Genomic DNA, 13,916 nt, shown 5'->3' on the forward strand with positions numbered 1-13,916 from the left:
ATTTTCGCGACTACCGACATATTAATTAACAAATATTCGGGTAAACACAAATCACATTTCTAATCACTACCCACTGAATGCCATAAGTTTAACATAACGCACACAAAATAATTATAATTTATTCTTGAAATCTTATGAAATATCACACTCGGCCATCCGACTGCGTGCTACCTCCGGTGCACGATCAACAATAATATCACACTCGGCCGTGTTGCCAGATGCCTTTTCAATCCTATTATAGTTAGACTAGTCTGTTTATACAATACCAATACTCTTCATTGTACACCAGAATACAATAAAATAATACAAAGAATTACAGCAACTCTAGTAGAGGTAAACTTCAAATTATTTAATTTACTCATGGTATCCGGTATTGCAGATGTAAACGGTATTCATTCTTCAGACTAGTATTACTATTACATAAAAAGGGATACCTATTTAAATACCTACTTATACTACTGATCATGTTAACGTTCACGAAATACGTCGTCCACACTGTCAACCCCATACGATTAGTTATTTTAGCTTATTACACGCAGGATTACAGACATTATTATCGGCACGTACTTATAGAATAAGCCCAAATTTCATTGCATTGATTTTAGTACTGTAACATACTTATAACAAACATGGCACGAGCAATACAATTTAGCCTAATATATCAGAATAAGAAGAAAGAGACAACTACCACAGTATGAGCCATAATAACTGACATCAATAATCAAATTTTTAGACCTTTTATGGTAAATGTAAGAACTGTTTATGGGTATAATGTTTTGGGGAAGCTACGTAATTACATTAATGGCTTAATCAGGTTTGTAATTAACAGTTGCAATTATCTAATATTTTCTCTCTGAAATCAAACATTTTTTTTTTTCAAATTACAATACTAGTTACATGCTTGATGACGTCCTCTACTGTAGGTCCTTCTTGAGCGTCGCCTTGACTCCCGCGGTCCTTCTTCGTGCGGGTCATCTGAGAGAGGCCCTCGTCGTCAGCGCCTGCTGTGGTGACGACATCTGTATTCAGGCTGTTCTCGCGCTCGGCTGTCGCAGTCCACAGCGTCCTCTGTGGTAGATTCACCGTCGCTAACCTCCAGCGTCTACCGCGACTCTGCATCAGTCTTGCTCGTGACGGCAGTCTAGGTGATCTCGGGGTGTCAATATTGGAATCCATTTTACCCTGTAATTAAATTTCAGTGCGCTGCATGATTGGTTGTTAAACTTTCTTCTCACCCTACACTTATTTAAACTCATAATAAACTCTTTAAACTCAAATTATTTTCACTCATAATAAACTCTTTAAACTCAAATTATTTACACTCAAAATAAACTCTTTAAACTCAAAATAAACTCTTTAAACTCAAAATAAACTCTTTAAACTCAAAATAAACTCTTTAAACTCAAAATAAACTCTTTAAACTCAAAATAAACTCTTTAAACTCAAAATAAACTCTTTAAACTCAAAATAAACTCTTTAAACTCAAAAGAAACTCTTTAAACTCAAAAGAAACTCTTTAAACTCAAAAGAAACTCTTTAAACTCAAAATAAACTCTTTAAACTCAAAATAAACTCTTTAAACTCAAAATAAACTCTTTAAACTCAAAATACTCAAAATAAACTCTTTAAACTCAAAATAAACTCATAAACTCAAAATAAACTCTTTAAACTCAAAATAAACTCTTTAAACTGAAAATAAACACTAAACTCTTTAAACTCAAAATAAACTCTTTAAACCCAAAATAAACTCTTTAACTCTTTAAACTCAAGATAAACTCTTTAAATTTTTAAACTCTTTAAGATCTCTGGCAGCACACTACATGGCCGCACTCATAAACAGCACACCTACATGGCTGTAGACTCTAGCAGCGCACTACATGGCCACATTCATAAACAGCTCTAGACTATTCAGACAATTCGTACTATATACTCGTATTAAACTCAAACTCATATTAAGCTCAAACTCAAAATCGTATTAAGCTCAAACTCAAAATCGTATTAAGCTCAAACTCAAAATCGTATTAAGCTCAAACTCAAAATCGTATTAAGCTCAAACTCAAAATCGTATTAAGCTCAAACTCAAAATCGTATTAAGCTCAACCTCAAAATCGTATTAAGCTCAACCTCAAAATCGTATTAAGCTCAACCTCAAAATCGTATTAAGCTCAACCTCAAAATCGTATTAAACTCAAAATCGTATTAAACTCAAAATCGTATTAAACTCAAAATCGTATTAAACTCGAAATCGTATTAAACTCGAAATCGTATTAAACTCGAAATCGTATTAAACTCGAAATCGTATTAAACTCGAAATCGTATTAAACTCGAAATCGTATTAAACTCGAAATCGTATTAAACTCGAAATCGTATTAAACTCGAAATCGTATTAAACTCGAAATCGTATTAAACTCGAAATCGTATTAAACTCGAAATCGTATTAAACTCGAAATCGTATTAAACTCGAAATCGTATTAAACTCGAAATCGTATTAAACTCAAAATCGTATTAAACTCGAAATCGTATTAAACTCGAAATCGTATTAAACTCAAAATCGTATTAAACTCAAAATCGTATTAAACTCAAAATCGTATTGTACTCAAAATCGTATTGAACTCAAAATCGTATTAATTAAACTCAAAATCGTATTAAACACAAAACCGTATGGACCTCAAAATCGTATTAGACTCAAAATCGTATTAGACTCAAAATCGTATTAGACTCAAAATCGTATTAGACTCAAAATCGTATTAGACTCAAAATCGTATTAGACTCAAAATCGTATTAGACTCAAAATCGTATTAGACTCAAAATCGTATTAGACTCAAAATCGTATTAGACTCAAAATCGTAATAGACTCAAAATCGTATCAGACTCAAAATAGTATTAGACTCAAAATCGTTAAGACTCAAAATCGTATTAGACTCGAACTCGTATTAGACTCAAACTCGTATTAGACTCAAACTCGTATTAGACTCAAACTCGTATTAGACTCAAACTCGTATTAGACTCAAACTCGTATTAGACTCAAACTCGTATTAGACGCAAACTCATATTAGACTCGAAATCGCATTAGACTCAAAATCGTATTAGACTCAAAATCGTATTAGACTCATAATCGTATTAGACTCAAAATCGTATTAGACTCAAAATCGTATTAGACTCAAAACCGTATTAGACTCAAAATCGTATTAGACTCAAACTCGTATAAGACTCAAACTCGTATTTGACTCAAACTCGTATTAGACTCAAACTCGTATTAAATTCTCTGGTAGCACACTACATGGCTACACTCACAAACAGCACATCTACATGGCTGTAGACTCTAGCAGCACACTACATGGCCGCACTCATAAACAGCACATCTACATGGCTGTAAACATTAGACCCGGTTATATGATACCACCTACATGATATCTAGAACCCTAAGAGTCTGACTATTAGTACACCACATACATGGTGACTAACTACATGCTAACTACACCTTTACCCACCTACATATATAACTAAACATTAGACCCGGTTATATGATACCACCTACATGATATCTAGAACCATTAATGTCGGACTATAGTACACCACATACATGGTGACTAACTACACTTTTACCTACATACATAGGTAACTAAACATTAGACCCGGTTATATGATACCACCTACATGATATCTAGAACCATTAATGTCTGACTATAGTACACCACATACATGGTGACTAACTACATGCTAACTACACTTTTACCTACATACATAGGTAACTAAACATTAGACCCGGTTATATGATACCACCTACATGATATCTAGAACCATTAGAGTCTGACTATAGTACACCACATACATGGTGACATTGGTGACTAACTACATGCTAACTATACTTTTACCCACCTACATAGGTAACTAAACATTAGACCCGGTTATATTACCTACATGGTACACATACATAATAGCCAAATCAATATTGAAAGTTTAATTGTTGTTACCAAACCACGTAATTGTAGTTACACGGCACTTAAGGTACATAGTAATCACTTAAGACACTCTTCATTCATTTCAAAACTAACCAGAGGCGGTTATCAAGCATGACTTGCTATTGGATCATTTAGCTCATACTAAATATACCTACTATTCAATAGATTAGGTTCAGTATTCGAAACTCAAATTTAGGATGCACATGTATGTAAACACTTTCATTTAACGACAGGACGTATTTCAACTAGATCTGCATAACAACCGAGAACTTCTGCATGTCTCTTCACAATATGGGCATATTAAAATTTAAAACCACTAAAATTTAAAATCAGTTAAATAAAATTGTTCCTTTAACGACAATAAACGTACCTGCCTTTAATGGTACACGTACAGTACTTGTTTGTTTTGTAATTGCTAACGGATTCATTAAATATTTATCCAAATCGTATCCATTGTATTCAACTTCGCTAAACATTGATACTACACAAAAATAAAAATAATATCTTATCGTATAATCGTAACATGACTCTTGTAAAAAGTTACCCGCAGAGTTATAAATTACGTAACAAGTCTACTTCGTTACTTCAACTTGACTATGATCGCGTATCTGCATATTATTAATCAGGTTTTGAGATTATAAGCATTACACAACTTAAAACTTACTACCATAACGTCAGAGTAAGTATATAAAATATGTATGTATATAAAATATGTATATGTAGATATACTAGGTACTCACACGTTCTGGTCCTTTTATGGGCGCCGTGTTACCACTTCTGACTTGTGAAGAATCAAAGTCCTTCGTACAATCAATTGCCTTTATTTTACTCTAAGTTCCTACTTCAACACTTTCGACATTCTTAACTTAACAAGCAGTAAGCCTTCCTACTCAATGTTACCGGTTCAAGCGCCAAAGCGAGAATGCCCCTTCCATCTCATGGTAAGTTACATTTATACTTTTTCATCATTTGAATTGGCGGGTAGGAGAGTAGGGTCATTTTCGCGACTACCGACATATTAATTAACAAATATTCGGGTAAACACAAATCACATTTCTAATCACTACCCACTGAATGCCATAAGTTTAACATAACGCACACAAAATAATTATAATTTATTCTTGAAATCTTATGAAATATCACAGTACATCACTAATTTTAAGCTCATTCAATTGTTTACTTTAGAACCTACCAAATAAAACAAATTTTACCTAAGTGATTATCAACGCCTGTTAAGGCCAGTCCAGATGGGACAGTAACATTTTAAATTAGAACAGAAATTAAATTGGCGTTAATCTCGTCTAACGTCCAGACGTACAAAATATAATCATCATTTTTTTATATATTTCTTTTTAATAAAAAATTATATGGTGATAGTCGAGTTTGAAATCCAAAAGTTGTCCCCAATGTCGAACAGGGGCATTTAGCGTCCGTTCTATGCTTAAAATTGTCCCTTATTATGTCCCTAACAATTGAATGTCCATATACTCTACAAGAGTTCATGGACAGTTAGCCCAAATACTAGTAAAGACGATGCTCAACTGTTATAATTATTATGTGTATTGTCCGAATATGTTATATTCTATCTTTATCCTACGTTTGTTACAACTTAGTCTTAGATTAGTTATAGTTTTAAATATTGCCACGCCCTAGTAGGGTCCATGTATGTACTGGCTTAAATAAGAACACCTTGTAATAATACCATGGCTGCAATAAATGATTATGATTATGATTATGATTATTGAGTACCTTTATGCGAGGAGGGCGAAAAGTCTATTATAGGTACCTACACAATGTTGTCTAAATATTCTTCTTCTTAGTCGGTACACTCTTGCCAGAGTGTTCGTGGTCATCATTGTGAATCTCGATGAGTGACGATCTTGCTAATACGGCGCCATTCGTCGCGGACTGCAGCTTTCCGGTCTTTGTCTAAATATGGGCTAAATACTTATAGAGTGCTAAAATGTTTTTTGACACATTTCTCGTGCGTCTTTTTTATGCCATTAAATTTCTTAGGTAGTATACTACCGGAAAATGTTACAAATTGAGAATAGTCCAATTGCCGAAATTCAATTCGGATTAATTCATTTGAATGAATAAATTGAATCAATTAGTATGGAAATTGGAGGGATTGCCATTTTTAATTTACCTTTTCTGGCGCTGAATTATGTTTCAATTGAAAATATTATGATTGAGATCAATTTAAGACAGTTAAATGAATAAAGTCCCTCGTAAGAAAGCAAGTTTGTGTACAAGTATATTAGCGTGATAACGATGGTTCAGTTAATAAGGAAGGTAATTATCTTCTATTTAAGTAAGTACGGTGTACATAAAGTCAACTGAATAATCACCTCATTGATTGGTTTATAATTTGTAGGTAGGTACATATTAAACTATGGTTTGGATATTATGACTATTATTTAACACTAATATAAATGACTGATTCATAAGCTGTAAACATATTTATTTCGATAAACATCTAAAACAAGGAACAACAATTTTCATTTCTACATTTGCAATGTGTCTAGGTACATCAAATGTATCGTAAAGCTCGCGTGTAAGCATCGTGTGCGTTCTAGTGTTGAAGCGGCGCTCGCGTCAGTGTCCTCGACAACCTGACTACCTGCAGTAACCTTCTCCCTGAAGGAACAGCCTGAAAGCCTCCGCAATCTTACTAGGTTGCTCCTCAAGAACCATTCCGACATCAGAAATGTTCAACCATGATGTCTTCGATGGCTCCAAGCGGCCATTGAAGGTGACAGTGTCGTCCACATGCGGGGACAACGCACCGGTCATGTTGAGGACGGGCACTTTGATTGTGTTCGTGTCTCGCGCTATCCCCAAGTCGGTGCGACGCAGATAAGCGTCAATAAACATCGAGAGGTTAATCGGGTTCACGTGTGAGAAGCAATCTTTATAAACGTGGGCTAAATCGTGGTTACGCTCTTCGGTGCTGCGGCCGAAATGATGCCACATGAGGTAATCCAGGGCACCCTGCGTCATCCCGCTGGATCGAAGCTGCCGCGTGTTTATCTTCTGGTAAAGCCACTCCGTCCATCCGGCTTGTGTTGAAGTGCAGTTGATCAATGCGAGCGCATCCACTTTCTGAGGATTAACTAGAGCATATCGGGCTAAAATATTTGCACCGGCTCCTACTCCGAAGCCAATGAAGGACCTTATACCAAAATGGCCTAGGACAAAATCAATCTGTGATGCGAGTTCATCTATGGTGGGATAGGTGTAATCTTCAGGCAGCGGCGATGCCCCTTCCTCCTGTCCCGGAGCGTTTACGTGGTAGATGCAGAACTGTTCAAGAATAGGTCTCATGTCCACGAAATTGAAGAACGCCTGGAAATTGGCTGCGTAGTTGAGGCCAAGGTCATGGTAGGTGAGTATGGCGCGCTTGGAGCGGTCTCCCCTCACGGCCACCAGCAGGTCTCCGCGGGACGTCCTCACCCGCTCCTCCACGCATGCGCCGTCGCTCTGCAATCGCCGGTCCGATGGGAAATGAAGCTGGACGCTCTTCAGATCATCGTCCAGGTTGTCCGAAGACATCATGTTGAGGAGTGCGATGTTCTCATGCTTCGTTGTCGTCGGCATTTTTTTTTTCAGGACAATATAGAGGCAGTGTTTTAGCTCGTTGTATATCTTCCACCTTCCTTACTTAACTGGAGGGAAATGGCAGATTTCTGTCACTTAATATGTGTTAATTGCCGTAATCCAATTAGCTGGTGATACTTGTAAACATGCTGTAACACTAAACATGTCTATAACTACAACACAAAATAGTCAGTTTAAACGTTTTCTTCGTTATTTGTCACTAAATCACTGTATTATCACTTATAGTTTTAATTGTTGCGGCAGTTTTAACGATGGATGAGGTATTTAGTTGAGCCAGCCGCAGGAAATGGTCAATAATGTGACGGCCGGACCGACGTGAATCCCAGTTAGCGGTCGCTTCGGTACTGCTCGGCCGTTTCCGCCCCCATTCGGCTCTAAACAACCTCGATAGGTTCACTCCCACCGCGCATGTGCGAGTCCGCGCGTCGATGCTTTTTTGTTGTGTCATATTTTAAAACTTCTTTTTAATTAATATGTGACAATTAGCCGCAAGATTATAAATATTATAATAAAATAACAGTTTTAAAATTGATTACGTACAAATTGGTAATTTAAGTATATTAAAAAAAACCCAATTCAAGTTATAGCGATGTGCCACCTAGCACATTTCTAGTGAACTCTAATAGGAAAGTACATTACTCAAAACTTGATATGATAGGTGGCGCCACTTAACGTAGTAAATAATAGGTTAGCGTATTTTATATGCGAGTTCATGACATAACAATCTGTTTTCTTTGTCCTTTGTTTGTTATCTTCATAAAATACCTAAAGTCGACCCAGAGTATTTTCTGAGCTTGATTTGAATGTCCAGGATTTTTTTGAATTGTTCAACCTAACAGAATCATTAAATTAAATAATGTGCTTTTACCGCCCTATATAGCGTGACCAGGTATCATGAAAATGTTAATTAAGTTAACGCAGTACTTTAAGTTCAGTGGCAGATTGAAAGATAAGTAGCCCATAAAGTCAATTTTGGCGTGAACCTTATCATACTATAAATAAGTTCTAATTTTGTACAACTAGTTTATGATGTTAAGTCCGACGTGTTGTGGCGTATTGGCCTTCAATGTCTGGTCTCTTGGTCTAATATTAACAGAGGTCAGGTCACTTTATTTATTTCAGTGACAAGGTTAAAGTAGTGCGACTGAGGGGTTTTTGTTTTTTTAAACCCTTAGCAAAATTCTGCGAGGTCATACTGAAAAACTATAGCAGTGGCGGCGCGTCTAGATTGTTCATAGGCAAGCCGTAGCTGAGTTGCCCATCCTTTTTTTCATAAGTTTAAAGAAAATAGCCCAAGAGCCTGAATATCAGACAAGCCGATGGGAATCGAGTTCTATGGACGCTCCGCCACTGAACTATAGAACAACCACGAATTTGTGAAGAAATGTTTGACCCATGGCACAGACCAACCCCTATAGACCGAGCTTATAGGACGACTCGCGGCCACCGCCCGTATGGTGTATAGGTCAAATATAAGATTGTTCGCGCGCCGCTCCGATCAGTTGCGCCCAAGGTTACGACCTGTTAGCAGTGTGCACGAGTCTAAGAAAATAAATCGTAAACTATTGAATTCATTGGGAAATCATGGGATATTACAGCGTAAAATGGTGTGGCAAGTCATCTAAGACATCTACTTACGAAACAGATGGAATAACATCCCACAGGAAAGTCAAATTCATTATTTCATTGAATAATGTTTCTTGTCCGCGGGGTTCATTTTATACTGGTCGTAAGCAGAGGCGAAGTATGTCCGTCCCTTTTCGTCAACTTGAAAATGCAATGCGCTATCCCTTTCCCTTTCGACTAGTGATGTGACGATGATGGTTTTTCAGTAACGAAACTTCGTGCTTCGTCATACCGTATTGTACCATTTTAGACATAATATATAGGTAATATGTTGTGTAAATTTTTTAGAATTCTCTAGGCCAGCGGAGCAGTTAGGCCGCATGTCACGAGATGGACCTGATGATGAACTTCAAAGAAGTGCGAGGGCACTCGGTGTTGGTTTGTGATAGACATATGTTGTATGGGTTTTTTAGAATCCTCTAGGTGAGCAGTTAGGTCTCATGTCACGAGATGGACCTGATGATGAACTCCAAAGAAGTGCGAGGGAACTCGGTGTTGGTTTGTGATAGACATATGTTGTATGGGTTTTTTAGAATCCTCTAGGTGAGCAGTTAGGTCTCATGTCACGAGATGGACCTGATGATGAACTCCAAAGAAGTGCGAGGGAACTCGGTGTTGGTTTGTGATAGACATATGTTGTATGGGTTTTTTAGAATCCTCTAGGTGAGCAGTTAGGCCGCATGTCACGAGATGGACCTGATGATGAACTTCAAAGAAGTGCGAGGGAACTCGGTGTTGGTTTGTGATAGACATATGTTGTATGGGTTTTTTAGAATCCTCTAGGTGAGCAGTTAGGTCTCATGTCACGAGATGGACCTGATGATGAACTCCAAAGAAGTGCGAGGGATCTAGGTGTTGGTATGTCTTAGACATATGTTGTATGGGTTTTTTAGAATCCTCTAGGTGAGCAGTTAGGTCTCATGTCACGAAATGGACCTAATGATGAACTTCAAAGAAGTGCGAGAGAACTCGGAGTTGATTTGTAATAGGCATATGTTATTGGTCCATTTGAATATGTTTTCAATACAACCTTATATGACCTTAATAAAACGGACAAAAGAAAATAATTGTATGAGATTTTGGCGACACTTTTTTCTCGTATCGAAAGAGATTGCGATTCTGAGTGGAAATAATATAAAAATTCTAAACTTTAAAATTCATGTTCTGGGTACTTTAAACAGAAATGCCCTAATATGTTAAGTAAACATTTCAGGTACATTGTTAAATTACTTAATCAATATAATTATTTATTAAGTAAGTTTACTCTAAGTATTCTAAATTGGTAACAATTTTACCACAATAAATTTCGGTATCACTGGTAGCAGTACCCACTACCTGTAATGAACATGTCCCATCCCTACGCTTACACGTGTCAGCGCGCCATGTTTGAAACGACCAATCGCAACGCCGTGAGGACCCCTCCCTCACCTCACAGTTTGGTGATTTGCGTCGGGAACAAAATGGCCAATATTAGGTTTCTAGAGGCGGTGTTCTGTGACCCATGGAAAACATCGAAATCTGACCAGTCATCATGTACCTGATACAGGATGACTCACGTAACACCGTGCCGTGCCCGGGCCGAGGCGTCCGACATGTCATTTTCTACGACGGCTGATCGGTGATCACCTTGCTACTTTCCTTAGAAAACGATGCTTTCTGCTTGATGATCTTCACAGAAAACGAAGCGCCGGAAGCTCCGTCCCTGCCCCGGCCCGGTCTATGCTCTGTATCTTTAGGTATTTAAATAAAAGTAAACAAAATCTACCCTCAAATGGCTCTTTAAGCCCGTTGATCGAGGATAGATGAAAACATTACACGATCAAATAATGTAGGTTAAAGTCAGGTCGTACAGTGACTTATCCAGGTCCTTTTGTATTTGGTCTGTTAACCAATAAATGTTATAACTACTCGAAAATGTACTAATTGTTTGTTTACTTTATTTAAATACCTGAAAATACAGACTATAGCGTGAATCAACCTTATCAGCTCATTTTGGGGTGTCTCCTATATGAAAGATGCACAGCATACACTAAATAATTTAAACTGGAATGCCAATTATAATATTGATGATTAATAATATAAAAACTTATGGAAGGAATTGTCCATTTCCAAATAGCAGTAAGTACCGGATTGGGTAGCTGCCTGTTATTGTCATTTGAATATTTTCCTGATTTTTCCGAAATTTTTTCGTTTACTAAAGCGAAACGAAATAATTATTTGGCTAAAACATAGAAACCCCCGACTGATTGATTGATACTTTGACGTGACCTTTAGGCGAGTAGCGCCGTTATGTAGCTTTAGTTTTAGAGTTTTACTACCTATTACCATTGATATTTCCTACCTGGAGCCCGATTCAAATTTGCGACGAACTTGTTACGATTTCGAAGTGGTTTTGATACGACCTTGACAATAAGGTATTTGACTACTAGTCAAATCAGTTTTTTTAATAGAACTGTCAAAACGATTTTGCTACTATGGAATTTATATGAAACACTAGCATGTGACGTCACAATCAAATTACCTATTCTTTATAGTTTTATACGGGTTTTAAAATAGAATTTGTGTCTAAAAATAACTGCTGTCTACGTTTCTCTATTAATCTTTTGGTGCTTTATTTCGTGCATGTTGTAAAATAATTTATTTGAAATACAGTCAAATACCCTATTGTCCGTGACTGGCCAGCATCTCACGCACGATTTTCACATCATTTCGCTTGCAGTCGTATCAAAATAAAATCAAAGCCGCAACAAATTGTTTAATCAGAATCATGTTCCTATATAACAACAAACAATGCTTACAACAACGTATTTGGCCTAGCAAAATAAGGACACCATTGGCTAGTGGCCATGGCCAATAATATTTTATGTTAACAGTAAAATCAATAGCTGATCATACGAAGACATCGGTTCACATCAAACTGGTTATTTTCGAGACTACTTGAGGTTTTCCATGTAGAGTGATGATATAATAAATGTTACCTTAGTTAATTAGATTAATAGTATTGATAGTGTAGTGTTTGACATGAAATTATATAATATGATGAATGAATCGAAGGAATGATAATATATTATTCATAACTCTCTTGGTGACAGCCCCGCATATATTCTCCCTTATAAATAGTCTGTATCTTTAGGTATTTGAATAAAAGTAAACAAAATCTTCCCTCAAATGGCTCCTTAAGCCAGTTGAGGGTAGATGAAAACATTATATGATCAAATAATGTAGGTTAAAGTCAGGTCGTTCAGTAACTGATCGAGGCGGTTTTGTATTTGGTTGGTTAACCAATAAATGTTATAAGTGTTATAACTACCTGAAAATGTACAAATTGTTTGTTTACTTTTATTTAAATACCTATAGATACAGACTATATAGTTTCCATTTCCTCCTGTTAGACGAAAGCCGGAAAGTAATCCAATTTAAAGGTATTCAGCGGTAATTTAAAGGTATTCAGCGGTAATTTAAAGGTATTCAGCGGTAATTTTCGTAGTAATCGCGTATTTGCAGCTATTAATGGTCGTAAACAATAACCTTTTATTTATGTAGACGTGTGACGTTCATAGTTGACAAAACTAAAATTTGATCCAACGATTTTGACAACTTGACAGGTTGGCGTCACCCATACGACTAACTAAATATAGGTTCCGGAACCTATATTTGATGGCTCACGATCGTGCGCCTGGTACCATATCTACCTCTTTTTACTTACATCCATGGTCGTAAATTGCAATGAGCCTAATTAATGGCTGCCTCCGGTCCGATTTAGCTTTAATGGGATCTCCCTTGTAATTACAAAAACAGATTAAGCAATCTTTTGCATGTATTGTGGATCAGGCGGCGTAGCACGGTCGCGTTTTTATCCCTTGTCACCATGCCTGTCACGTTCTAACAAGTATGTAAGTGCGAAAGGGACGCGCATAGTGATAGTCAATAAAAATGGAACCGTGCTGCGCCCGCAGGTTCACGCTAAACTTTATTACTTACACGTTTTAAAAAACCAAAAAATACAGCATTTTATTATTAACTAACTATTATTTCGTTTATATACACTTTATAAACGTGCCCACTGCAGGAGGTATCGGCCATAACATATGATTAATGAATATAAAATTATAATACACACACATGAAAGAAAAACATGGAAATATGAATTCAAAAATTTAAAAATACGCTGATGATTTTGTGAATGACCGTTCCTTACGCTGCGATACCTTTACTACTCGTAATTCGTGTTGAAAATTGCAGAAGCGATGCAGTTATTTAGTAGAGAAGTTAAAGAAAACTGTACGTTGTCGCTGTCCGATTTAGTACTATACACGATTTGGTACAAAGGCCACTTATGGGTAGCAATTAATGGATATGACATGCAATTGCAGGACACGCTAACAGCCAAAAGCATAATAAATGAACATTAATAGGGTGACTTCGACACTTCACGTCCGATATAGCAGGGCGTTACTATCATCATACCTACTCAAGCACCCAAGCTGTCTCGAACATACGTTATACTGTACTTAGCTTTTTGACCCCATTGGTGAGATGATTTTTGTTTCCAAGTAGTTTGCAATAGTTAATTTTTTTGATTTCGACGACGTGTAATTTGGGGCCATTTTTACTCCGTTTAACTATAACTTTTTAATAGTAGTTTGTGTTACAAGGGATCAAAATCATATATTTCCGTCAAGGGCGTACATTGAACGCCCAAGACGA

General features: G+C 36.7%; 1 protein-coding gene and 1 long non-coding RNA gene across 2 annotated transcripts in view; both read right to left on the bottom strand.

Moving 5' to 3' along the window:
* The window catches only part of LOC134799486 (uncharacterized), a 458,421-nt gene that overhangs the window by 237,245 nt on the left and 207,260 nt on the right, over window positions 1-13,916 (bottom strand). The gene's annotated exons all lie outside the window — the stretch shown is intronic.
* On the bottom strand, window positions 6,410-7,939 carry LOC134799449 (protein NDRG3-like). Its single transcript, XM_063771847.1, has one exon. It carries the CDS (start codon window positions 7,560-7,562, stop codon window positions 6,582-6,584), a length of 981 nt encoding a protein of 326 aa, XP_063627917.1. The 5' UTR covers window positions 7,563-7,939; the 3' UTR covers window positions 6,410-6,581.

Source organism: Cydia splendana, chromosome 18 (genome assembly GCF_910591565.1).
Source record: "Cydia splendana chromosome 18, ilCydSple1.2, whole genome shotgun sequence".
NCBI classification, from domain to species: domain Eukaryota; kingdom Metazoa; phylum Arthropoda; class Insecta; order Lepidoptera; family Tortricidae; genus Cydia; species Cydia splendana.